Here is a 26,013-nt window from a genome sequence, read left to right as displayed (position 1 = left end):
ATTTTGATTCTCACTGTGGCCCATAAATGGTAAGCAATACAAAGTCTGCCACAGAAGAAGTTACTGGTATCCCAGAACAGCCTCAAGTATATTAGCACTGCTCTTTACGAGGCATGAATCTGAGCAGAGTTTGCTTTCCTTGTAAGCCTGTAGCTGTGGCTTTATTCCTTCTTCCTTAAATTACATTCCTTGAATTTCCATTGCCCAACACTGTGTCTCCCCAATTTCTTTTATTCACTCTTATCTGCCGTTCCCAGCACTATGCATACATTCTTTTATAGCCATTTGTCATTTTAGTTTCTGACATTAAAGAAAATGAAAGGAAATTTTTTTCTTTGTAGCAAAAAACTCAAAAAGAACTCCCAAAATGTTTACTTGTAGCTCTGCTTCAAAAATAAAACTAAAGTGCTAGAAATTCCTTGCTTTTATTTCCAGATTGTGTACAAGTTTTGTGGCTTTTAGAGGATTCAAGCTATTTGTGTTGTTTTACCATTGCGCACATATCCATTAACAAAAAATTGGCAAAACCCAAGTTTAGGAAATCATGGCTATGACATTAAACTGTGCCTTTTCATAGAATCATAGAATCATAGAATCAAAGAGTTGGAAGAGACCTCATGGGCCATCCAGTCCAACCCCCTGCCAAGAAGCAGGAATATTGCATTCAAATCATCCCTGACAAATGGCCATCCAGCCTCTGCTTAAAAGCTTCCAATGAAGGAGCCTCCACCACACTCCGGGGCAGAGAGTTCCACTGCTGAATGGCTCTCACAGTCAGGAAGTTCTTCCTAATGTTCAGATGGAATCTCCTCTCTTGTAGTTTGAAGCCATTGTTCCGCGTCCTAGTCTCCAAGGAAGCAGAAAACAAGCTTGCTCCCTCCTCCCTGTGGCTTCCTCTCACATTTTTGTACATGGCTATCATATCTCCTCTCAGCCTTCTCTTCTTCAGGCTAAACATGCCCAGTTCCCTAAGCCGCTCCTCATAGGGCTTGTTCTCTAGACCCTTGACCATTTTAGTCGCCCTCCTCTGGACACATTCCAGCTTGTCAATATCTCTCTTGAATTGTGGTGCCCAGAATTGGACACAATATTCCAGATGTGGTCTAACCAAAGCAGAATAGAGGGGTAGCATCACTTCCTTAGATCTAGACACTATGCTCCTATTGATGCAGGCCAAAATCCCATTGGCTTTTTTTGCCGCCACATCACATTGTTGGCTCATGTTTAACTTGTTGTCCACGAGGACTCCAAGATCTTTTTCACACGTACTGCTCTCGAGCCAGGCATCACCCATTCTGTATCTTTGCATTTCATTTTTTCTGCCAAAGTGGAGTATCTTGCATTTGTCACTGTTGAACTTCATTTTGTTAGTTTTGGCCCATCTCTCTAATCTGTCAAGATCGTTTTGAATTCTGCTCCTGTCCTCTGGAGTATTGGCTATCCCTCCCAATTTGGTGTCGTCTGCAAACTTGATGATCATGCCTTCTAGCCCTTCATCTAAGTCATTAATAAAGATGTTGAACAGGACCGGGCCCAGGACGGAACCCTGCGGCACTCCACTTGTCACTCCACTTGTCACTTCTTTTCAATTTAAACAATGACAAACTCTGCTATTTCCTGGCACTCCACGGGCAGCTACCCTGGTCAACATGTTCCTGGAATAGTTATGAAAGACAACACGAACCTACTTAATGTCATGGAAGTCTTCCCCTCCAGGGTGCATACAAGCTAGGGAAGATGTGGGATGCTAGAGAGCAGCACCAAGATCATTGATTTCTCTAATCTTAGCTCATCCACAAGATAAATTATTCAGGTAAATGCCATGCTTCTCAACTCTGACTACACGGTTCAACCCCCATATCTGTGGGGGCTACCTTTCAAGACACTGCCCCTAATAGTGAACCCTATATTTTAGATTATATTGTGCTGAAAGCATACTATGTAATGGCTCTGGATGAACAACAGAGGTACACAAATACTTCCCAGTTGCTTTTTTTTGGGGGGGGGGGCGGTATTTTTGAGAGTGTGAGTAAGTGAAACCATAGATAACAAATCTGTGGATAAGGGAGTACTTTCAAAATTCTTATCTCTTTGCTCAGTTCATTGAGAAATGCTTTTTAAAAAATTCCTGCCTGTCTCCACTGCCTTGAGTGGGAAGATCAACACTCTGTTTTAAATAGAGAACTAGGGAGTTCTCTCACTTGTTCATATTTTAATAAATCATGACAACCACATGACTGTAATGATGTAAATCTTCAGATAGAAATGTGTAGAATTTCTGGTTTGTTTGTTCCTGAGCACCCATGGCTGAAATTATAAGACAGCTAAAAAAGTTAAATAAAACAAGCTCTTCGTAGTTGCATATCCAAACTTTGAAATACAGCTCTGCATATCCAATGAGAGAATAATCCAATGAGAGAAAATGTCTCCATAAATCATCCATACTTGAATCTTAATTTATTTTTGACACCTAACACTGGAAAACCTGTGGACTGTAAATTTCAGCAATGAAAGAAATGAGAAGAAGGAAGGCAGTCTGATATTCATATTTGGGAAGGGTATTCAGACAGATTTGAAGCCCCTTTAAACTTTCCCTTCTCTACAGATTAAGCCTAGTATCACTGAAAGAATGCCAGATTTTTTTTCTTGATTACAATGCATTGCAGTGAAATTTATTTTTGCATTTCCACAACTTGCCTATAGCATTCCTAAAGTGAGGGTTTTTTTTATCTGAATACTCCTGACATTTTGATGTTCATACAAAGCTCCATCATTCATATAATCTCATTTCAGTTTTCTTCTTTGCTGAAAGAAGTTCATAGACACAAGTTTAAAGATATGAGGCAAGTATATAAAATTATTGTGACTTTTAAAATAAGCTTGTGAATTATGGGTCCTTTACACAAATACTGAAATGTTCTGGTAGTTCAGGAATAATAAGCAATTAGGCCATGCAGTTCTTACTAAGAAAAAGTATTTGTGTATATTATATATGCTAAAGAACTTGCCTACATGTCTAATTGTTCATGCTAAAAGTGGTAACACTTTCATTTCCAGATATTTATTGGGTTTCATCCCAAATTTGTCTATTATTGTTGCCTGAATTAGTGGCATAATTATTCATTAAATTTATTCTCAAAGAAAGCAATAAGAAATTCTGACATTTTTTTCACTGTTAGAAAAACTTTGAAAATCATGATTTTTTTTTCAAAGCTCAGTTTAAATGGTGCTAAGTTTTTATGTAGCTATTTTGCACAGAAAACAGCCTTTTCTGCATAGGAATCTTTTCTTCTGTGCAGAAAACAATGCTTCTACATGTTATTTTCTGTGCATAATATGTTTTTTTCTGGTACAAATCAAATGTATGCAGATTTTACACAAAATGCATCTCTAAGGTATAGGTAAAGGTTTTCCCCTGACATTAAGTCCAGTTGTGTCTGACTTTGGGGGGTGGTGCTCATCTCCATTTCTAAGCCGAAGAGCCAGCGTTGTCTGTAGACACCTCCTAGGTCATGTGGCTGGCATGACTGTATGGAGCACCATTACCTTCCCACCGGAATGGTACCTATTGATCTACTCACATTTGCATGTTTTCGAACTGCCATGTTGGTAGAAGCTGGGGCTGACAGCAGAAGCTCATGCCACTCTCTGGATTTGAACCTGCAACCTTTTGGTCAACAAGCTCAGCAGCTCAGCGGTTTAACGCACTGCGCCACCGGGGGCTCCAAATGCATCTCTAACTGCAGTATTTTCTATGTTGTGAGATATTACGTTTTTCTTTAAAGAGAAAGCTGCTTCCCACAAAACATGTGAATTGTGCATGAAATGTTCAGACCTGCAAAGGTTTTTGTCTGTTTGTCCAGGATTCTTCTCTTAACACTTTCTCAACACATTAATAGACATGATTTCATCCATTTTTCAAATATTTTAGAATATTATTTCCATGCCTTGTCTGAACACAACACTGACATTTGTCTGTCTGTTGACAAGCAACAAAAATAAACCTACAACAATTCCTGGGACATTAGTCATCTGGATTGTCAGAGAAGAAGTCATTCAGATAGTGAAGTTCAGAGAAAGAAGATCCTTGATTTGTTTTTGTTTAGACATGGAAGTGATTTGTGAGCATACACCAGCATGATGCTTCATCTTCAATATTTGAGAGATGTCACCTCTCGTATAATTGCCATAGCTCAATGCTGTGCAAACCCTGGGATTTCTAGTTTGGTGAGGCATTGACATTCTTTGACAGACAAGGTTCAAAGCCTTGTCAAATTATTGCCCCCATGATTCTATAGCATTGTACCAAGGTAATTAAAGTGCATTCATTCTAGAGCATAGATGCATACAAGATTTTCCTTTCCACTGCTGGAAGCTTTGGTGCACTTAACAATTTTGTTTTTAAAGAAGGAATCATAAACAGGAAGCAACTGCAATGCACACCTTTTCTGGCTAAATTACAAAGAGAGTACTTTTTGCTACTGCAAATTGCATTTGCCAGCCTTTTTTTTTGTTTTGTTTCAGGGTTGTTGAAATTGTGGTGCACACCAGATTTGATGGTGCACTAAACAGGTATACAATTTAAAAAAAACCTGCCTAGGCTTGGATGCTAATATAATCAAAATAATACAATCACTTCTCTTGTTTTTGTTTGGTTGCATTTTGTTATTAATTCAATATTTGGGATACTCCCCAAAAGAACTAACAAGAACATTCCTGGAAAAGAATTTATCTGGAAAATCTTCCTGATAGATCTACTTTCAGCTCCCCTCTTTCCAACACAAACATGTTATTCTTATCTGCTTTTAGAAACCTAAAAAGTTTTGTTCACCCCACTCAACTATGAGGCAAAAGAAATTACAATTTGCATGAAGCCTCATGAACATGGGTGTCTCTCAATCTTAAACTGAATTCAGTTGTCTCCATCCAACTTTTCCTGGTGCCAACACACATACACACTTTTCAATGAGAAACAAACACACATACACTAACGTTTTGGGGGAAGAGTGGACCTAAAAGAGAGAGCCCTACTGATATGCTATTTACAAGCTGAACTCTAACTTCAGCAATGTTGCCGGTTCAGTTTGTAAAGGTATTGGACAAGAGGAGAGCATTGGGATTACCTCTCCTTACAATTCTTCTGCTAATTTAAGTATATAGAAAGCACCGATTCTGAACTACCATAATGGATACAGAATTTCATGTTTCTCAACTGAAGAAGGTGAAAGCCAAATCATTTTGCTCACATCATAACTACAGAAAAATCAGGAACATACACTCACATGTGGTGGGATTGCGAAAAAATACAAAAGTTCCATGAAATAATCGAAAAGGAAATGGAGGAGCTATTAGGGATAAACATAGAATGGAACAAGACTCAATTTTTTACTCAGAAATTGGAAAGTAAAGGTGAATTTAAAGAACGGGAGGAAATAATAAAACACATGATGGACACAATCAAAGATTCAGTGGCCCTAGGCTGGAAGGACCACAAGAAATGGGATATAAAAACTTGGTATAAATATCTAGCCATCTACCTACTCCAAGATTATATTAGCGACAAACTCCAAGATTATATTAGCGATTATATTATCCCAGACAAACATGGTAAAAAGCATTGCTGGCTTACTTTTAAAACATACTATGCATACTAATTTTGTGATATCTATCTCAAGCAAGGAATCAGAATGGAACATACATAGCAGTGAAAAAATGACAACCTGAGTAAAAATATGCTTGATACCCATCTTAGATATTTATTTATTTATTTATTTATTTATTTATAATTCAAACTTATATGCCGCCACTTTCCTAAGACTCGGAGCAACTTACAAGAACAGGCTAAAATCTAATACAACTTAAAAACAATTTAAAACAATTTAAAAACAACAATATCAGAGATCAAAGATATGATCCTTTTTAAAGTAGATATCAGTGAGAAGTGTAAACCTGGCTCATCAGGCTAATCTCTTGCTGTTCGTGTGGCTCATTGGCCCCTCCCCCCCAAAAAAAGATAGATCAACAATGGGCACAGTGAGGGATTTTATATCCTGTTCTTATTATGCATCCCAACCAGCTGTTGTAATATATATGGTTGATACTGGAGTATAAGCTGAGTTTTTCAGTATATTTTTTAACTGAAAAAGCCCCCCTCAGCTTATACTCGTCAAAGATATTTATTATTTTACTGGGTTGTTGTTGTTGTTGTTGTTGTTGTTGTTGTTGTTATTACATTTATTATTTTACTCTATTATAATTATGATTACATTTACATTACTTTATCATTATTATTAAATTTATTATTTTATAAATGGTGGAACAGTGGGTTAAACTGCTGAGTTGCTGAAATTGTTGACTGAATGGTTGGTGGTTCGAATCTAGGGAGCAGGGTGAGCTCCCATTGTTAGGGTGAGCTCCCACAAGCTTCTGCCAACCTAGCAGTTTGAAAACATGCAAATGTGAGTAAATCAATAGGTGCTGCTTCTTTGGTAAGGTAATGGCACTCCATGCAGTCATGCTGACCTCATTTCCAGAAGTCTCTTCCCTTATGAAATGTTAAGCTTATGGATTCTGGTCTTAAGTGGTGCCCCAGGAGGAAGGGCTAAAAGAGCTCTTACAAACTCTATTTCGCTGCTTGCTTAGTTTGGATAAAAGATTGGGTTTTGTTGAGTGATACTAGGATGTTAATACTGGAGAGGCATGGTATGAGATATGGTCGGTACGAATATATATGGCATAATAAAGTGAAAGTGAATGTAGATTTCAAAAATAATTATGTTAGATGTGCCTTACTATGAATACGGGAGAGATATAAATCAATCTTATGTCTGAAGATCCCAGGGTGGGTATCTGCACAAGAAGCATTTTATAAAAAAGAAACACAAGGTAAAAAGAACTGGTAACATATCAGGATCTCTTAGAAAATGTACATGGAGAATATAGAATCAAAACAAGAAAACAATTAATTGCAAAGGCTTTTGGCTTCAGTGGTTTTCTTATTTACAATTAATGGAGAGATTCAGACAAGACAAGCAATCAGTTGGTTTTGAGATAAGCAAATTTGAGATGATGAACATTTAATTGCTAAAATATATAAAATGTTATTTAAATAGGAAATGGCAGATGAGCAAGTTAAAGAATGCATGATAAAGTGGGCACAAAATGTGGGGCACAACGGGAGAAAATGTGGAATAAAGGATTACATCTCACGTTATAACTTGAAAGAGAATTTCTATAAAATGATGTACCAGTGGTATATGACACCTGAAAAGCTCTCTAAGAAAAGCTCTCTAAAAAGAGCTCCAATATTGGCTGGAAACAAGTGGGGTTCTGCTATCATATGTGGTGGAAATGTAAACATGCCAAGAAATATTGGAGTCAAGTACACCCTGGTGGTGAGCAGGTTAAACCGCTGAGCTGCTGAACTTCCTGACCAAAAGGTTGACAGTTTGAATCCAAGGAGTGGGGTGAGCTCCCATGGTTAGCCCCAGCTTCTGCCAACCAAGCAGTTTGAAAACATGCAAATGTGAGCAGATCAATAGGTACTGCTTCTGTGGGAAGGTAACGGTGCTCCATGCAGTTATGCTGGCCACATGACCTTGCAGGAATCTATGCACAATGCCAGCCTTTCGGCTTAGAAATGGACATGAACACTACCCCCCGCCCAGAGTTGGAAGCAACTAGACTTACTTTACACAGTAATCCAGAAAATTTTAAGGGGAAGCATCCACTTTTCTACTTGGTCTGACTAACAAAAATAACCATGATAGACTGGCAATATATGACCACAGCAGCCAGACTACTCTACACACAGAAATAGAAGTGTACAATAGAAGTGTGCAAATAATTGTACAACAGTGGATAATGGATAATAAAAACGATGGACTTAGTTGAAATGGACAAATTATCATGTCTACTAAAAGAAGGGACATTTAAAACTTTTTTAAAAGCCTGGAAACCTTTTATTCACTTTTTCTATAAAGAAGAGAAGGGCTTCTGAGTTTTGAAGAATAAATTAAAAAAATTATTGGTGTTGTTATAATATGGCAAAAGTGTTAGCAAAGAGAGGTCTACAGGGTGAAGTATATGATATTAGCTTTCTTTGTGAGTCGATCGGGATAAACCGGAGATCACCTATCTTCCCCCTCCCCCCCCCCATTTCTTTTTCCCTCCCCCCCCCTTTTTTTTTAAAAGGATGGATATATAAAAATAGAGGGTGCTGATAAAAGCAATGTTAGATAGAAATGAAGTGTGTATAAATATTAGCACCAATGGAAACTAAGTGAAAGCAAGGTATTGTAAAACTGAAACAATAAAAATATTGTTAAAATCCAATAAGGAGTGGTTTACTCTGCCGATCTGTTAACTTCACTAAAGCCCCACAATGAATAACAAGTTTGTTAATGTCTTTGCCTAAGATAGTAGAATCTAATACAAAAATTGACCTGCAAGACAGTGCCCTCTGCTGCATAGAGAAAAAGTAAAGGAAAATAACTCTTCACAACACAATGTCTTCAAATCTTTCCCCAATCCTGTTTATAAACGACCAGCAGTTTTTGCACACAGACACAAGTCAGAATAGAAATACTGAATTTGCCACCAATTACCATGGACTTGATAGCTCATAAAGCTGAAAACTATGGCAAAACAATCTGAGGCAAATAAGTGACCACCTGTTCAAACAATTTCACAGGCATATATTGGCCAACTGATAGAAATTGCCAATCTGTTTCATTCTCTTTCTTCAGTTACAACTCCTTTGTTTGTACTGGAGAAAAGCACTTTACCAGGATCAATATTTTTAAAAAGAAATTAGCATTAGCCTAGCCTTTTCTTTCCCTCTAGGACTCTAATCTCACTTTTCTCGGTCAATGAGACTACAGGGGTCATTTGCATAACCATTATTACTGTTTAGTAATGCATATGATATGTTTCACGTGCAAAATGTATACATTTTCTTTATTGTATCTATACCCATCACAACAGCATATGGATTACATCAATCTTATTTTCATATTGTGATTTATTCACAGCCTTAATATTTATTTATTTATTTATTTAGGACATTTATATCCCAACCTATCTCAGCCTCCACAGAGGGATTCTCGATGGCTAATAACAAACAAAAAACATAGGTATACATATCCAGTAAAAACAGTACAAAACATTGTAAAAACATTATAAAAACATTAAAACAACCACCAATTTATAATAAAACATTGTTACTTGTGTGATGTCCTATTTTGTTGGCTGTGGGGGGGGGGGGGTCCTATGCTCTTACTAGGTGGTCCTTGACAGGCAAACACATTTAAAATGTTCAACATTCTTTTGTGTCTATGTTGAACAGAATGATTCACCTGCCACTGTGCTACCTAACATTAACCCTTCTGCAGGATTTTTTTATAAAAAAACTAACATTAGTTTTAATTATAATTATAGTCTTATTCATACAAAATGAGATTGAAAGGCAAACACAAACAGACGAACATAACCCATTGGGTCAAACCAGATGTAATATTAATTGAATGACTTGAAATAAACATTATATATAAATATAATAGCAATCATAAGTATGGGGAGACACACTAGCTACACCACCATCATCCTGGGGAAAACTTTTTCTTCAAAGCTACCATTTGCATTTCAAGGAGAACTTCCAATGATGTCAGTAGAAGTTGTTGAACTTACTGCACAGCAAGAATACATCATATTTCTGTATTACATCTCACTTTTAACAGGCAGCAGAAACATTATTAGAAACCCACATCACATATATTTTTGGTATGAAAGTATACCTACATTTTGACTGCCACTTCACTGCTTTTCTCCATTGCTTTCTCATAAAGAAATATTATTTATATATGAACACCCACAGAGGATTTCTTTCCAATTGGCATACTTCTAAAAACTTCATACCTGTAAATCTTGTATCTTGTGCTAAATCCCTGTCGGCTTCTGTCCACAAAATCTGTGTATTCTGGGGAGCGATGAAAGGGTCCCTTATCCGAGAGGAGCCAGTCGAAGGGGCTTGTGGCATGCTGATCTGAAGCAGCAGCAACCGCTAAAACCCAGCAATGAAGACTCAGGGCTATCCACTCCCATAGAGCCATCAGAGAGAACAATTCAGCACCAGTACTGCATCGCCATATCATGCTTCCACTGGGGACTTAGAGTCTTCATTCTCTTAGTTGTCCCTTAGCACCTAGACAAAACACACAAGAATTAGATCAGCGTGCGTCTGAAACGAATAGGAAGAATGCCTCTCCCCACAAAAAAGAGATAGCTAATAGTTTTGCAAATAACAGGAAATGGTGGGAATTTTTCATTTATCTACTCACTCCTGTAATGCATATAAATCTTTACTCAGCTGAGTCAGAAGGGGGTTAGAGAGCAATGAAAAGGGGGAGGACTAAGTCTATTGTATCTTTCTCTCTTCATACACACTGGGTGCAATCTGTATGCTTGCATCTCTGTGAGTGGATGTCTATATTTGTATAGATGTCAAAGAAAATAACAACATGGATAAATGTGTGAGCTCGTGCAACTGTAAGTGTGTGTGTGCAAACTTATACATGAGCAAAGAGACCTGGAGGACAATCTGGATAGGAAGAGTAAATAAATAAACTTTATTTGTAACCCGCCCTATCTCCCCAGGAGGACTCAGGGTGGATACTCAGTAAAGCGTACCTTTACTCTTTTGAAAGAATCTTTTGGCAAATTCTTTCCAGCCTTCCACCCATTTATGGAATCTGTACTTCATACAATCTCACTATACCACATGATACAGGAGATGGATGGCACTTTCTGACATTCTGTTCAATCAAATTTTAATGCCAGGCCTGCACATTTGTATCTGCCTCAGATTTGCAATATGCATTTGTAAAGCAGCATGTCAGTAGCACTGGAAGAAATCCTATCTTATCCATCAGCAAGCATCACAAAAACTGCCAATTACAGCCCCTTTGTACCCAAAATCTGGGAGATGGGGGATGCTCAATAAAATGAAAGTGTCTGCATAACACTAGTCAATCGTTGATTTCTAGTATTAACAATGTTAATCTGAAGAAAAAAATTACTTTAAGATACAGACTACCAATAACTTACAACCAAGGGTCTTTCACAGGATGCCTATCTTAACTATAAACCAATTATAGAAATTGCTACTTGCAGTAGTCATGGAGACATTATTTTGGATGGATGGACTGGTTTTCAAATTAGAAGTAGGCACCACTGTCATGAAGCTAACAGGCGTATATTAGAATAGTCACTGGACTGTTATAAATGTGCTGTCAGCCAAACTAAAGAGCATTAGATTGTAACTGAGAGCCAGCCAACATGCAATATATGCATGTGGGTTTTACAAATGATGGGGAATGGTGTGAATTTTTCATTTATCTACACCTTACTGCAATAATTTTTGCATATAAATGCTTACACTACAAGGGATCACTTGCAATATTAATTTGTCTTCCACTTTGTTGCTCTTAGGTTGGCAATTATTTTTAAAGTGCCACTAACCTTGCTTGCTGTGGAATGGATCTCTTACTTTTATTGGATGTTTTGAAACTGTGGTTTTTTTCATTCATTTTAAAAACTGTTTACATGATTTAATTCTCAGCTCCATGTCTGCCAATCATGGAAGACAGGCAGAATATGAATCAAATAGAATAATTTAGAAATTGATTAATATAATTATAGACAACCCAGGGCACACTTTCCATAGCTTCATGGACTTTCTGAACAGATATGAAAAAAACCCAGGTAGGATAGTTTAGGAATGACAGGATATTCATAGGTAATTCTTTTTCTCAGGGTTTTTTTTTTAACAAAGTCCTTTTGAGAAAAAAATTACAAAGCAGAAAGGCATTTTCACATATTTTTGCCCAGTATGCAAATATCTCAATGTGCCGTGAAGGAATGATCATGCAAAGATTAAAGTACACATGTTTTTACATGTAAAAATGTGTTTTCTGTATAGAAAACACTTTTTTTCAGAAAACACATTTCCATGCCAAAACCAGCACAAAAATTATTAATATTTGCAAATGGTTAACACAGTAGAGTGCTCCATTGCATAAGTAAATTGACACAACGGGATCCTGGAATGGATGAATTGCAGTTAATATTATCATCATTTGCTGAATGCCTTCATGCTACTGAAATTGTTTCCATTAGAATCAGCCACCCAATTTGGCTTACTTTATCATTTTAAGAAGTTATTTTGTTTCTTGTTCCAACACCACCTCCTTCCCTGTTTTAGCCCATGTGAAATGACAATTAGGGAGGTCTTCCATTACACATTGTATTTCATTAAGCTATTGACTGCTGCCTGTAAGATCTGAACTTTCATATAATAAGTGGAAACAGCTAGTCAGGGCACTTAGAAAGTTGAAAATAGGAGAGGGTGAATATAAAAGGCGAGATTTTGCTGTTCAACTATCAGATAAGGCCAGCTGGAGGCAGAGATAAGCAAGACATCAAAATAGAAATCTAGTTAGAAGGGGAAAGGGTAGTAAAGAGTTGAGTAAGAAATTCAGGAGAAAGCTGTTGCATTGATATAACCTAAGATGATGCACTGAACTAAATACAGTTTACACACATCATGTTTGGACTTTTCCTTTGGAAATCAATCTTTACTCTTGTTTAAGTTTACACCTTTGCCTGGAAAGTCTTCTATTTAATACTTATTTATTTCAAGTTTATCTATGGTCAGAGGTGAAATTGTTCACAGAATTGAAACATTGAACTCAGCAGAAACTACATTCACCTTTTCAGAATTAAAGTCACCTTATGGACCCAGTCACTAACCCAGGGACCTAAAAAATGTGGGAGCAAAGTGACTCAAGAAGCTGGTCGATCAGTTAACATGGAAGGGTGGTTTGTGGCTTCCAGTGCAAACACAGAAAAGGCTTGACTGCTTAGAGCAGAGTTTCTCAAACTGTTCTCCTCTAGATGTTTTGAACTTCAGATCCCACAATTCCTAACAGCTGGTAAACTGTCTAGGATTTCTGGGAGCTGAAGTCCAAAACACTTGGAGGAGCACAGTTTCAGAAACACTGACTTAGAGGAAAGCAAATGTGTTCTGTTTGGTAAGACAAGGAAGAAAAGTGAAAATTCTCCTTTACAGAATGCTTCCCTGCTCATATTTTTATTGTATCACATCCGAAACACCTAAATAAGGCACTTCTCTCTCCTTCACACATAACATGTCATGCTAGGTACTGTTCGCCCCAGAATGAAAAACTTTGTTCTAGAAAAATGAATAAATGTTTTGTAGTACAAATTTGATCTCCCTATCCGAAATGCTGGGACCAGCAACATTTAAGAATTTGGAATGTTCTGGATTTTGGAATGCCAGTATCTGCATTTTTTAAAAACAAAATCAATCTTAAGGTACTTCAGTGCCATCTTCCATGGCTTATGTCTTCCTGCACCCCAAGGGTCTTTCACGGTCACAGCTTAGCACCCCTCATAGCCATGCACACACCTGTCTGTTCCCCTCCCCCCATTCCACATCTACATATTTCACATATTTGGATCATTAGGTCTTTCTGGTGATGTCATATCTCCCAGCAGAATGAGGAATCCTGGTGGGAAAACAAACAAGGCAGCAAAGTGGATGATTTTGTACTGCCACCATTGCCACCACAATAATGTCAGCACAGTGACACAGTTGTGGATGCAAGGTGAATGGGACTGTCATTTTCTCATTGTTGCTGGTGTGTTGACTCATGGGGACACTGAGGCCATGATGTGGAAGGAGGTAGCAGAGTTGTAGCTGCAACAATTTCCTGCTCCTTCCCTCCTACCTATCTTCATTTCACTTCACTTTATTTCTTAATTAGTCGCTCTCCACCAAGGTGCTCCGAGCGACTTACAATTTAAATAGCATTTCACAATATAAAAACATTCAACATAAAAACATTCAACAGTGACTATTTGGCACTTTCTTCTTATGGCAGAGAAAGGGAGAAAAGGGAAGAAAGTGGCAAAAAGTTTTGGATTGTGGAATACTTTGGATTTCAGATTTCTAAACATGCATTGTCCAGTACGAAGAGTAACAGATCATCTTGCAGCTTCCATTCTTAATATGTAAAACATATCCAAACAGTTTTAATACATCAGGAGCCCTTTCACATAATTACATCACTATGATTTTTCTTTAATTTCCATGGTTCCATCCTGTGGAATCCTAGGACTTGTAGTTCATAGAGGAATAGTCAGCGTCCTGAGAGAGAATTTTGGTGCCTCACCAAATTACCAACCGTAGGATTCCAGAGAATAAAACTGTAGCAGTTAGCATGGAATAATAGTACTGTGACTTTAATAATAATAATAATAATAATAATAATAATAATAATAATAATAATCTTTATTTGTATATCACTCTATCTCCCCTAGGAGACTCAAGGCAGTTCCACACAAGCAAAGCAACAACAACAACAACAACAACAAACACAGAGTAGCCATATAAAACATTGACATAAAACTATGAACACAACCCTATACATTAAAAAACCAATTCCAACACTATTTTATCATGCAAAATAAGCTACCAATGGCCAGAATTTCAAGAGGGCCTAGACAGCTTTAAAGGGCTGGGCTGGGGCTCATGTAGTAGTAATATAGGGCTGGGGAATGGGTAAAGTGCAAAGAGCGGTACTAACTAATGGCCAGAGTGGGGTCTGTAGCTACTCATTTCCAGGGCCTACTGAACAACTATAAAAAAGTTCTGGGCCAGGGCTTGTGCCATGAGATGACAGAGGACTGGGGGAGTGGATAAAGTGCAAGTCCAGGTCCTAACTGATGGTGTGGGGCCTGGGGCCTAAGACTAATCATTTTCAAAGGCCTGATGGAACCACCAAGTCTTCAGGTCCCTTACAGAAAGAGGAGAGTGATGGGGCCTATCTTATCTCTCTGGGGATGGTGTTCCAGAGGTGAGAGGCCACTACCAAGAAGGCCCTCTACCTTGTCACCACCAACCATGCTTGAGACAGTGGTGGGAGTGAGAGGAGGGCCTCCCCGGTAAATCTAAGAGCCCTCGCCGGTTCATAGGAGGAGATGCGATCACTCAGATAGGCAGGGCCTGAATAGTTTAGGGCTTTATAAGGCACCTTGAATTGGACCCAGCAACTTATCAGCAGCCTTTGAAGCTGTTTTAATAGGGTCGTGGTGTGCTCCCTATAATTAGCTCCAGTTAGGAGCTTGGCTGCCACCCATTGTACCAGTTGGAATTTCCGGGATGTCCTCAAAGGCAGCCCCACGTAGACGCTCATTGCAGTAATCCAATCTGGATGTAACCAAGGCATGGACCACCATGGCAAAGTCAGACTTCACGAGGTATGGTTGCAGCTGGCACACGGGTTTTAACTGTGCAAAGGCGCTCCCGGCCACCTCTGAGCATCAAGCTACATTGCTGAGTCCAGGAGGACCCCTAAGCTGTGTCCTCAGGGGGAGCATAACCCCATCAAGCACAGGTTGCCACCCAACACCCTAAATGGCCTCAAGACTAACCAGGAGGACCCCTGTCTTGTCTGGATTAAGTTTCAACTTGTTAGCCATCATCCAATCCATCACAGCTGCCAGACACTGGTTTAAAGTCTGGGAGGCTTCATTGGAGTTTGGTGGAAAGGAATAGTAGAGTTGGGTGTCATCTGCATACAGATGGCACCAAACTCCAAAACTCTGGATGACCTCACCCAGGGGTTTCCTGTTGATGTAAGAAGCATGGGGGATATAATGGAATCTTGAGGGACTGCACAGGTCAAAGGCCAGGGTTCTGAGCAGGTGTCCCCCAGCTTCACGAATTGGGAGTGGCCCTCCAGGAAGGAGTAGAGCCACTGCAAAGCAATACCCTCCAAGACACATTCCAGAGAGCCACCCCAGAAGGATACCAAGGTTGATTGTATCAAAAGCCACTGAGACGTCCAGGAGAACCAAAAAGGACACACTCCCCCTGTCTAGCTCCCTTTGGAGGTCATCCACCAAGGTGACCAAAGCCATCTCCATACCATGGCCAGGCCTAAAACCAAACTGTGATGGATCAAGATAATTGGTGTCATTCAAGGATCCCTGGAGTTCAGAGGCCACCACCCACTCTAGAACCTTGTCCAAAGAGGGGAGATTAGAAATTGGCTGGTAGTTGTTCAATACTGAGGAATCTATTTAAGGCTAGGTCTCACGATTGCCTTTTTGAGGCTTGGAGGAGTATGTCCCTGTTCCGAATGGCAAGTCTGATCAATCAGGAAGGGCAAGGATACAGGGCACAAGTAGTCACTCTCACCACTCCAAGAACCTTGTCCATGTCATCAGGCTGAACAGGTTGGAATAAATCCATCAAAATTGTATAGACAAGTATCTCCATTACATCCCATGGCACTATGTTAAAACTGGCATCTAAATTGGAACACAACCGAGTGACTTTATCTGCAAAATGATGTGTGATCTCACCACATTGAGTTGCCAAGTTTTCAGAGTTCTCCTCCTCCTGATGAAGGTGGATGAGCTCCCAAACCACCCAAAACAACCCCGCCAGTCTATTTGATGCAGACGCAATGCGAGCAGTCGAGAAAGTATTTCTAGCTGTCCTCATTGCCACAGAGTATGCCTTAAGAAAGTATGCCCATGTTCAGTTGTATGCATTTCGAGTCTTCCATCAGTGGCCCTCTAGCCTCCATCTTGTCTGATTCATCACTGCCAACTCCCCAGTAAACCAGGAAGCTGGATTGACTATGCAAAATGAGGGATGATCGTGTCCCTGCCCTGGCCACCTCCAGGTTATAGAGGTCAACCAGGGCATCAACAGGATTGTCAGCCACCGTGGCAGGAAAATCCCCAAGAGACATCAGGAAATCTTCTGGATCCGTAAGTCTCCTGGGGCAGACAATCTTAATGCAGAGGTTAGAGGCTAAAACTGATCAGATGATGGTCGGTCCATGGCAATGGGAGAATTTTTAGCTCTTCCACACTGACATTTCCCCGTCTGCATTAAAGACTAAGTCCAGAGTGTATCCACCTAATGGGTGGGCCCAGATATCACTTGGGACAGTCCCATGGTTGTCATGGGAGCTATCAAGTCCTGAGTGGCTCCGGACAGGGTAGACTCTGTCCCTATTAGCTGCTGGGACTCCAAAGCCAGGTCAAATACCTCCCCTGACAACTCTGGCAGAGAGACCGCTGTGCAGTAGGGTGGACAGTACACCAGCAGAATCCCCAAACTGTCCCGGTTACCCACTTTCAGGTGGACACTCTCAAACCCAGAAAATTGTGACATGGGGCACCTGACCAGGGAGATGGACTCACGATAGAACACCACAACCCCTCCTCCCCACCTCCCAGGTCTGGCCTGGTGATGCACCCCGAAATTCAGTGGACAGAGCATGATGAGGTTACCCCCCCCCCCCCAGCTCATCCAACCAGGTCACAGTAATGCAAGCTAGGTCTGCTTGTTGATCCAGGATCAAGCCCTGGATGGCAGCTGTTTTATCATTTACAGACCCAGCATTTAACAGCAGGACCTTAAGCCTGGAGGGTCTGTCATGTTGGCCCTCTGACCTATCTCACCTCAGGGATGCAAATACTTTGTTGCGCTTCTCCCTGGGATGGCATGTTCGAACACATCTATGCCTCCCCAGCACGACCTCAAGGGTGGACCTCAGTTGTAAACCTTTGTAATTAAAGGGTCCCTGGAGAACAAAAATCATGCTGCTTAAATTGAAAATGTGTCTATGTGAATGGAATCTAATGAAAATAATATAAGAATCTGCTCTTTGGTTGTATATATAAGATTAGCCATGATCAAGAAGTGGTTGTGGCAGGTAAACTCAGACAGAAATTAAAACCTGCATGACAATAGCTTTACAATGATTCACAGAAAAGTTTCTTGGTATATGATTCAAATAATCCAGTTGCTATCTTAATTTGAAATTGAAACAGCATGGCATTTCTGTAATGAAGTCTTGCCGTGTAATAGTCTTTTCTCTGATGAATCTATTTATTTATGAGGAAAAACTTCCTTCTAATTCACACTTAAATGGGACAGTACCCATTATAATTATTTCTGCTGAATTCTATTCTACCTACTGTGAACTATAACTTGACAACAAATGCTTTTTTGGTATCACCACTTATATCTACACATGGTTGCAAAAAAGATACATATTTTAAAAGAATGTAGGTATAACATAGCAGATTCTATGATTCTATTATTCATAGTTCTTGATTGTTATTCCATTACCCCCCCCCCCCCGCCCCCTGAAAAGTAATGCTCAATAAATAATGTTATTATACTTCTCCTAGAACGGATATTAATAATCTAAAATGTCCCAGGGATAGAATATAAGTGGATTGACTGCAGGAAACTGATTGACCCCAGTAGGAATTCATAATACATATGAGAAAAACTCATCAGAAAATCTGAATACATTTGTACTGTTCCTCTTGTACAGCAAGAGGAACAGGTAAGCTTTGTGGAGCAAAGAACAAGCTGTTAAGCATTTAGTTGAGGTCCACTGGATCCAGGATTTTGAAAGCTCATATTTTCAGAGATCCTTTTCAGAATGGATGACACTTCCTGCTCATTTTTTAGGATTTGGAGTATGTTCCAAGGATGCATTCATTTCATGTGTGCTGGTAATGCTGGGTGGATCTATCTGTCAAAGGCAAAAAATAAAAATATGCCCTAGAATATTCTTCCCTAAAGCTGTATACTTCAAAAAACTGGTAGTTAACTGAGAAATAGTTACTATGTTTCAAGATTTTTCCCTTCTCACATTTCTAATTATCTCAGTGAGGTACCTCTGATAAGCTTCTAAGGAAACTTAAGGTCCTAGTTTGTAAATCACTCTCTTCTATTGTTTGACACATTTTAATTCCTTTGGATTACATAAAATTATTAGTCTTATCTTCCAGATTTCCCATTTAAAATGTTTTAATCCTCTCTCTTTTAGGCAGAGTTATTGCCAAAACAAAACAAAAATCAAAATAACAGTTCTGGGGAATCATAAATATGTATTGAATTTACCATGGTAAAGCATTCACGATTTAGGGGTTAATCCACTTCATTTTTTCATATTGTTTTTTGTCTTCTGGAGAGAAGTACCCTTTCATATAACACTTACATTGCTAGGACCTTTGATAGCTTCCAGTGGAAGCGCACCTAGAGAACCGAGAGAAGTCCTAAAAAGGACACATTGCATGTACTCAAATGCAATGCACATCTTTTTTAGTTAAATTGCATAGCCAAAAAGGAGCTGCGTATTACATTTGATGGCCTCATTCAGGAAGCCTTCAAAAAGAGGTCTTTTTTCCTGCTTTCCTTGGTCTTAACAGGTAGAGTAAGGGACAAACATGAGGGAAAGACAAGTCCCTTTGCTAGCCTTCCCAAGTGTTGGAAATGGCAGAGGCTGGAAAGTGGCTTCAGTCAGCTGTTCCACTGCCTGCCTCAGTCAGCCCCTTAGCAAGCTGTTCAGAATCATGATGCCTGTTAAGGGGCTAGCTTCCCCTTGTCAGTCTGTCACTCCACTCCCTCTCTGCCTGAGGCAAGCAGTGGGACAACTGACTGAACCTTCTTCCCAGTTTCACTTCCTTCTCAACACTTGGGTGTAAGCTCACAGCAGCCGCTCCCAGAAAAGACACAGGACGCCAATCCGTAATCAATCAGGAAACTTTTACTACTGGACGCATATACACAATGAAAGCCAGGATTGGCATACGAACGCAAGTCAGCCCTTATATACCCTCCCTTACATTCGAATCCCCTCTTCCCGCCGACCAAAGATCCCGCTCAATATTCCCCGCCAAACCACCAACTGCCCTTCCCAAGGCCACCAGCTGCAAACCCTTATCAGTCCTCCATGTCAGGAATCTGGTTTTTTGCGCCACCATCCAAGGCCAGGAAACCGAATCCTGACACTTGGGAATGCTGAGGAAGAGGCAAAGGCACCTGCCTTCTCCTTGTCAGTCAGCCCTTTCACTGCCTTTCTCAGTCAGGCAGACAGTGAAAGGACTCACCATATGGGGAAGCCAAGCTTCTTAACAGGCCTCTTCACCTGTGTATTATATTCACAAGTAATGTAATACTCAAAATGGAGGTGATCATTCCAAACGATGGAGCAATAGGTTGTTGTAGGTTTTTTGAGGGTGCTTGCCATAGATGCAGGCGAAACGTAAGAAGGGAATGCTTCTAGAACATGGCCATATAGCCCGAAAAACCTACAACAGTGATTCCAGCCATGAAAGCCTTCAACAATACGATGGAGCAGTACATTCAAGTAAATACGGGTATTTGTCATAGGAGGATAGGTGAAGCCACAGGTATCAGTAACATGGATTGTACTGTTTAAAATTAACATTTTTAAAACAAAATAAATAGCCTGCATTCATCAGGAGGTATTGGCTAAGAACTGTCAGAATATGTTGAAGTATGTAATGTGTTTAAATGTAATTTCATGTCACAAAGGATGTCACAAGGTTGTATTGCTGTAATGTATGTTTATGTTTGAGGCTGTGAGAAAGTAATCCTGAGACACACTCTGTGCTTGGTTGTGAGAAATTAGGGAGTATCTGATATCTGCCAAGCAGCTGGAGGATGCTTGCCATAGATGCAGGCGAAATGTAAGGAGGGAAAGCATAATTGTTTATGCTTTCACTTCCTTTGTACTGCCTACTGTTTTCTTCATGCTTTGTCGCTTACTGGAATGGACGTGTTTTGAATTGCTCTAAGTAAATTGAACCTGCGTTGTAACCAGAAGTCTCCAGAGTCTATGATTTCTACCAAGCCTGTGCAAATACTTCTGCTCTAAACGCTAACAAGAACTCCAAATGGCTAAGAACTCCACTGTGAGAAAGGTTTATTTTCAGCCTGATCACATAAAGCAAAAAAAAGTGTCCTGGGACAATTCTGCCCCAGATCATCCATGGAGTCCCATGCCACCCATCAAACTATGTAGGGTGACTTCTGGAGGGGCTCTGTGGATGAACTTAAGTGGCAGTATGGTGGGATGGAGCTGCTGCCAACATAGAAGCCTCCCCATGTTCCATAAGGAACAACAGAGATTTGGCAGACTAAAGCCATGAGGCGACGCTTTCCCATGTGTTATGGGGAAGCGTCAGCTGGTGGCCAGGGCACCGGAATTGCCCCACTGATGCTCTGCTACTGACCAGATTTGCCATGGATGCTGGTTAATTACAATGCTGGACCTCACCCATAAGATAAGATAATCTTAAAGTGTTTCTGTATAATCTTTTAGACCTGATTCTGGAAATCATTGGAGGTTTTTTCCAGGCCTTTACATGCCATCTAAATATGTTACAAGAGCATTGATACATATCCCTGTTCACTATTTAGTTTGTCGTTAAAACCCAATCAGAAAATTTTCATTGTCCACATAAATGTGCTAGAGGTATAGCCAGTGAAGTAACATTTTTTTTTCTGTCATGCATTTACAGTCATGATTTTTCCTCATATATTATCTATCAGCAAAGCACTGAAATCCGAAGTTTTATGGTGGCCTTCATGAGAAAATGGATACACTACCTCAAACAGGAATTGCAGATTTATTTTTTTTAAAAAAAAACTTTTCATGGAAGGATTGTGTTATTTTCTAATTTAGAAGAATACAAACAACAGGCATTTTTTACTTTTATGTATGTTTATTGACTCAAAAAAAGTTCCAGGCCATTAAATTATAATGATGACTAATGGGTCTCTCTTGTTTTAGTCCAAATCCATAGAGATAAAAACAGAAAATTAATTATTTTGTGTATGCAGAATTTTCTCATTACTTTCTTTCCTTTGCCTCAAAATGAGTAATATAAAATAATGCAATTCCCAGGCATCACCTGATGGGATATAGCAACATATTATGCATAATATTTAGCTACCTAATGTAGAAGAAGGGATGAGTGGTAAAGAAAATAAATTAAAACTTTAAAATCAAAACAACAGAACAATATATAAACACAGAGATAATTTGGTATATGACTTTTTTTTAGATATAGTATTGTAAGAATTCAAAAATGGTAATAGAAATCAGCTGCCTTCTCCAAAGTCAGTAATGCAACTTAATTTTCAATTTGTTTGTAATGTACTTCAATTTGAATTCATGTTACTTGTATCTAAAGTAATCTTTGCTGTTCAGTTCCACTAAAGAAAATATCTTCATCATTGTTGTCATTACCACCACCAATCTGAAAATATTTTTGATCAGTGATAGCCTCAAAAGATCCGTGATAGCCTCCTAGTGATAGCCTCAAAAGACTGGGGCTGGTCCTTAGAGAGTCTCAAAAGAAAAAAAAAGGAAAAAGATTTGTGACCAATAGGCAGAAATATGGTGCCAGTTTCCAACATGTTGGGAAGAAAATATTTCCTGTGAAAAATATTTGAGCTTCTCTTGTCAAGTGTGTTTGGAGTCATCATTGACATCACAATCAAACATTAAGAGAAGTCCTTCAGCGTGAAAGGGTTTGTTAGTATTAGTGACTTTGTTTGCTATTTTTACATTAACAGTTGAAATTAGGAAAAGATATGAAAGCTGAGAATGGACTGGGGGAGTGAACAGTACCATCTGCTACACCATTTATCATCAATTAAATGTATCATATGGCAGTAGCACTTTTCAGGGATTTGCACCAAATGAATTATTGTGGAGATCTGGAACTATACTTAGTTCTGGCACAAAACAAATGTAATTGGGATTTTTTTGTTCTTTGAAAAACATTCGCATGTTATAAAACTGCTGGCACTACATTATTCCACATACTGAATTACAATCCAAACATATTCCATATGTGTCCATATGCTGGAATCCTTCCTTTCCTAGGATCGATCCCACTTCTCCCAGCTTTTGAGGAACTGATACAAGAACACAATTCTTCAATCAATCAATCAATCAACACAATTCTTATTTGATACATTACAGGATTAGAAATATATGTGATAATTTACAACTGACAAGGTGGACAAACCTTTATAAAACTATTGTTTTTAAATTCATGAAGGATAGCTCTGGAGTTTTCCCTTTGTTCATGTTTCAATCTTTTATGTTACAATAAGTGATTAACTTACATGTAAATTAGACTGTGCACAGAATTTCCATTTCCACAAATGAATATATTGCAAAACAATACAAAAAAAATCAAGATGTATTAAGTAACACCAAAATATGACTATAGTTGATCCTTCATATCCATGGAGTCTGCACCCATGGCTTGAAAATGTTTTTTTTTAAAAAAAATACAAAAAGCAAACCTTGATTTTGCTATTTGATATAAGGGATACCATCTTACTTGGTCATTTTGTATTTGAGCATCCATGAATTTTCATATCCACAGGAGATAAGGGAGGTCCTGAAATCAAGCCCCAGTGGATACAAAGGGCTACATATAAGACAAGGTATTTCAAAAAGATTGACCTGATTTGAAATGACTATATCTCTACAACCACATCTGTCATGAATAAAACAGTTACCCCTCAAAAGGATGGGGCACAGAGTGTCTCAGAGCACAAACAGCCCTAGCCTCAGTCATTCACAAGACAGATGATCCTGCAACATAAAATAACTTTATTGTAATTGAACAATGAAATTAAATGCTTTCCCCAGTACACATTACAAAAACAACACACCCACCCCTCCACACTCCAACCACCAACACACAGCCCCCAATGCCACATCAATATGAAACCTTGAAGTTCAATATAGTTCCAGCTCTAGGATAAAAGTTATCTTTCAGTCTGTTTGCCTTTGTCTTTGTCATTCTGTAGAAGGCCTAATTAAATATTTTTCATTTGTGGAGTTTTTTTTAAAAAAAATCTGGCTCAAAATTGTTAGTAAACCTTGATAAATAGAACTGTTTGTAGCTTTTAGTATAATTACAACATGTTGCCATCATGAAATACATTTTGAAACACCCTGTATAATTGCTACTTAATTCATATTCTGCTTAGGAATTTCCCTAAATTTCCAGTAGCAGGCCTCTGTTACTAAAACTCGTCCAGCCCAACAAACAAATTGTTATGGCAACTTTCAAATATTACTTGTCTCCCAAGTTTTTAAAAAACAAGGTAATAGATGTCCTTGAATTAATTTATTAATGTCAGCAAATGTTTTCCATTTGTGGACTTAGTGATGCTTGTAAAATGTTGCTTTTTCATCATGTTCACAGAGGTAGAACAACCTCCTCCTTTTAACATTTTCTGTCTCTCGAGATCAAGAGGCAACATCCAAAGGGAGAAATCATCTCCGTTTTAGATAAAAGAGCACCTTGCTGAAGTATAAGTAATGCTCCCAAAGTAATGAAGAAAGAAAAGAATGGCACCTCAGTCCTTCCTTTGTAATAGGAAGAAAAGTGAGTCAGCCACATGCTGTTATCAACTGCAATAAGATTAGTTTTTGCATAACCATTGTTGAAATTTCTTAAAACCCATGTGACATCTTTCAGCAAGACTACTTCCTCCTGTTTCTTCTCATCATTGAGTATAATTCCAATTCACAGCTTCATGTACTTGAGTCTCTTTCTAGTTGCTAATTGACCAGTGTCTTTAAATGGATGTATAGTATTATTTCATCTTTAGAAATTCCTTTAATATTTTACCAAAATCAGAAGCACTCAAATTCCCATGGATTTTCCTCTGAGCAATGAACCTTCCTTAACTTGAAAAATGTATTTTTAAATTATGTTTCCTCATTTAAGATATAATGAAGACTACTGTTTATGAGACTTAGCCAAAATAACGGAAGAAGAAAAAGAAACGATTAATCATAATACATCTGTATTTAGAGGACTCTGTATTTGAGGTGTCAAGGACAGAACATACATAATTTTTTTGTCCTCTGCATGGTTCTCAGAAAGTTTTGGTTTGCTACTATTTGAAATGGAACCCTGGAGCAGGTGTGCCCAGGAAAACAATTCTTGCATACAAGAGAGCTACTGAAAGAAAAAAATGTAGAGGAAAGAACTGAGTGAAGTGAAAATAAATGCAAAAGACCTAAAGCTTGCTTGACTGAAGAAAAAGTATTCAAATGTCACATTTGAATACTTTCATAGCATTGTGATAAAATTCTACTTCTGAATTTTGTTTTAAAAGTTTACCTCTGAATCTCCTGCTTTCAACCCAGCTGCCACCACCTCCTGTAGCCTGGGCCAGCAAATTGGGATCTGGCAGCAGCAGCCACCTCAATCCAAGGCAAGGAAGGAATGATCCAATGCCTTCCCAGCCCCCTCCCTTTACCCAGCATGGGACCCTTCCTTTCTTACCTGCTCTTGTGGAAGATGCTGCCAAAGCCCCATTTGCAGTCTCTTCCTTGCAACCCAGCCCCTTGCCACCTGAGTGTTTAAGGGCAGAAGAATCCAACACTGGGCAAAGGGATGGTGGCATGGGATCCTTCATTCTTTACCAACTTTTGAGTTAAGGAAGGAAGCCCAATTTGCAGGATTGTAAGGAGGAAGAGGCAGCCAAAGCCAGCAGGTCAGTGAAGTTTTAAATCACAAAATAAGAAATGTATATTTAATAGGCCTGGGTAACAACGGAAAAATTTGTTTCTAAAATCGATTCGTTTTTTGGGTTTTTTTGTGTTTCGTTATTTAAAATAATTACAAAATTTTCCTTTTAAAAAGTTCGATATTTACGAAATTTCGTAAATGTGAAAAAAATTACAAAACATTAACGAATCGATTTCCGAAACAATAACGAATCGATTCGTTAATGGCGGACGCGACCGCGAAATACGCTAAAAAACCTCCAAAAACTTCTGAAGCTTCCCTCTCCCTCTGTTGTTGACTGTTGGTGTGATATTATAATTTTTTTTCACTAATTAAACAAAAAACTTGCCCCAGACATGCGGAAATAATAACGAAACGACCTCGGAACAATAACGAAACGAATACAATAACGAAATACAAAGCATTTACAAAACGTGTTTAAAAATTCGTTTTTTTAAAAAAATTGCTCCAGAATGGTTCGTTATCGTTTTGTAATTAAAAAAATTAACGAATTATTAACGAATTACGAATTAA

The 26,013-nt window shown here is 38.8% G+C and overlaps 1 protein-coding gene across 5 annotated transcripts in view; it reads right to left on the bottom strand.

The window, feature by feature from the left end:
* The window catches only part of BRINP3 (BMP/retinoic acid inducible neural specific 3), a 365,830-nt gene that overhangs the window by 302,512 nt on the left and 37,305 nt on the right, over window positions 1-26,013 (bottom strand). For all 5 annotated transcript variants that reach the window (XM_060774525.2, XM_060774528.2, XM_060774527.2 and 2 more), the window contains one exon: window positions 9,916-10,201. In XM_060774525.2, coding sequence (XP_060630508.2) covers window positions 9,916-10,151 — 236 coding nt within the window. In that variant the 5' untranslated portion in view covers window positions 10,152-10,201. The remainder of the gene's footprint in view (window positions 1-9,915; window positions 10,202-26,013) is intronic.

This window comes from Anolis sagrei, chromosome 4 (assembly GCF_037176765.1).
Source record: "Anolis sagrei isolate rAnoSag1 chromosome 4, rAnoSag1.mat, whole genome shotgun sequence".
Classification (NCBI taxonomy): domain Eukaryota; kingdom Metazoa; phylum Chordata; class Lepidosauria; order Squamata; family Dactyloidae; genus Anolis; species Anolis sagrei.
Note: the sequence above shows the minus strand (reverse complement) of the source record. Positions and strands in the feature narration are given on the sequence as shown.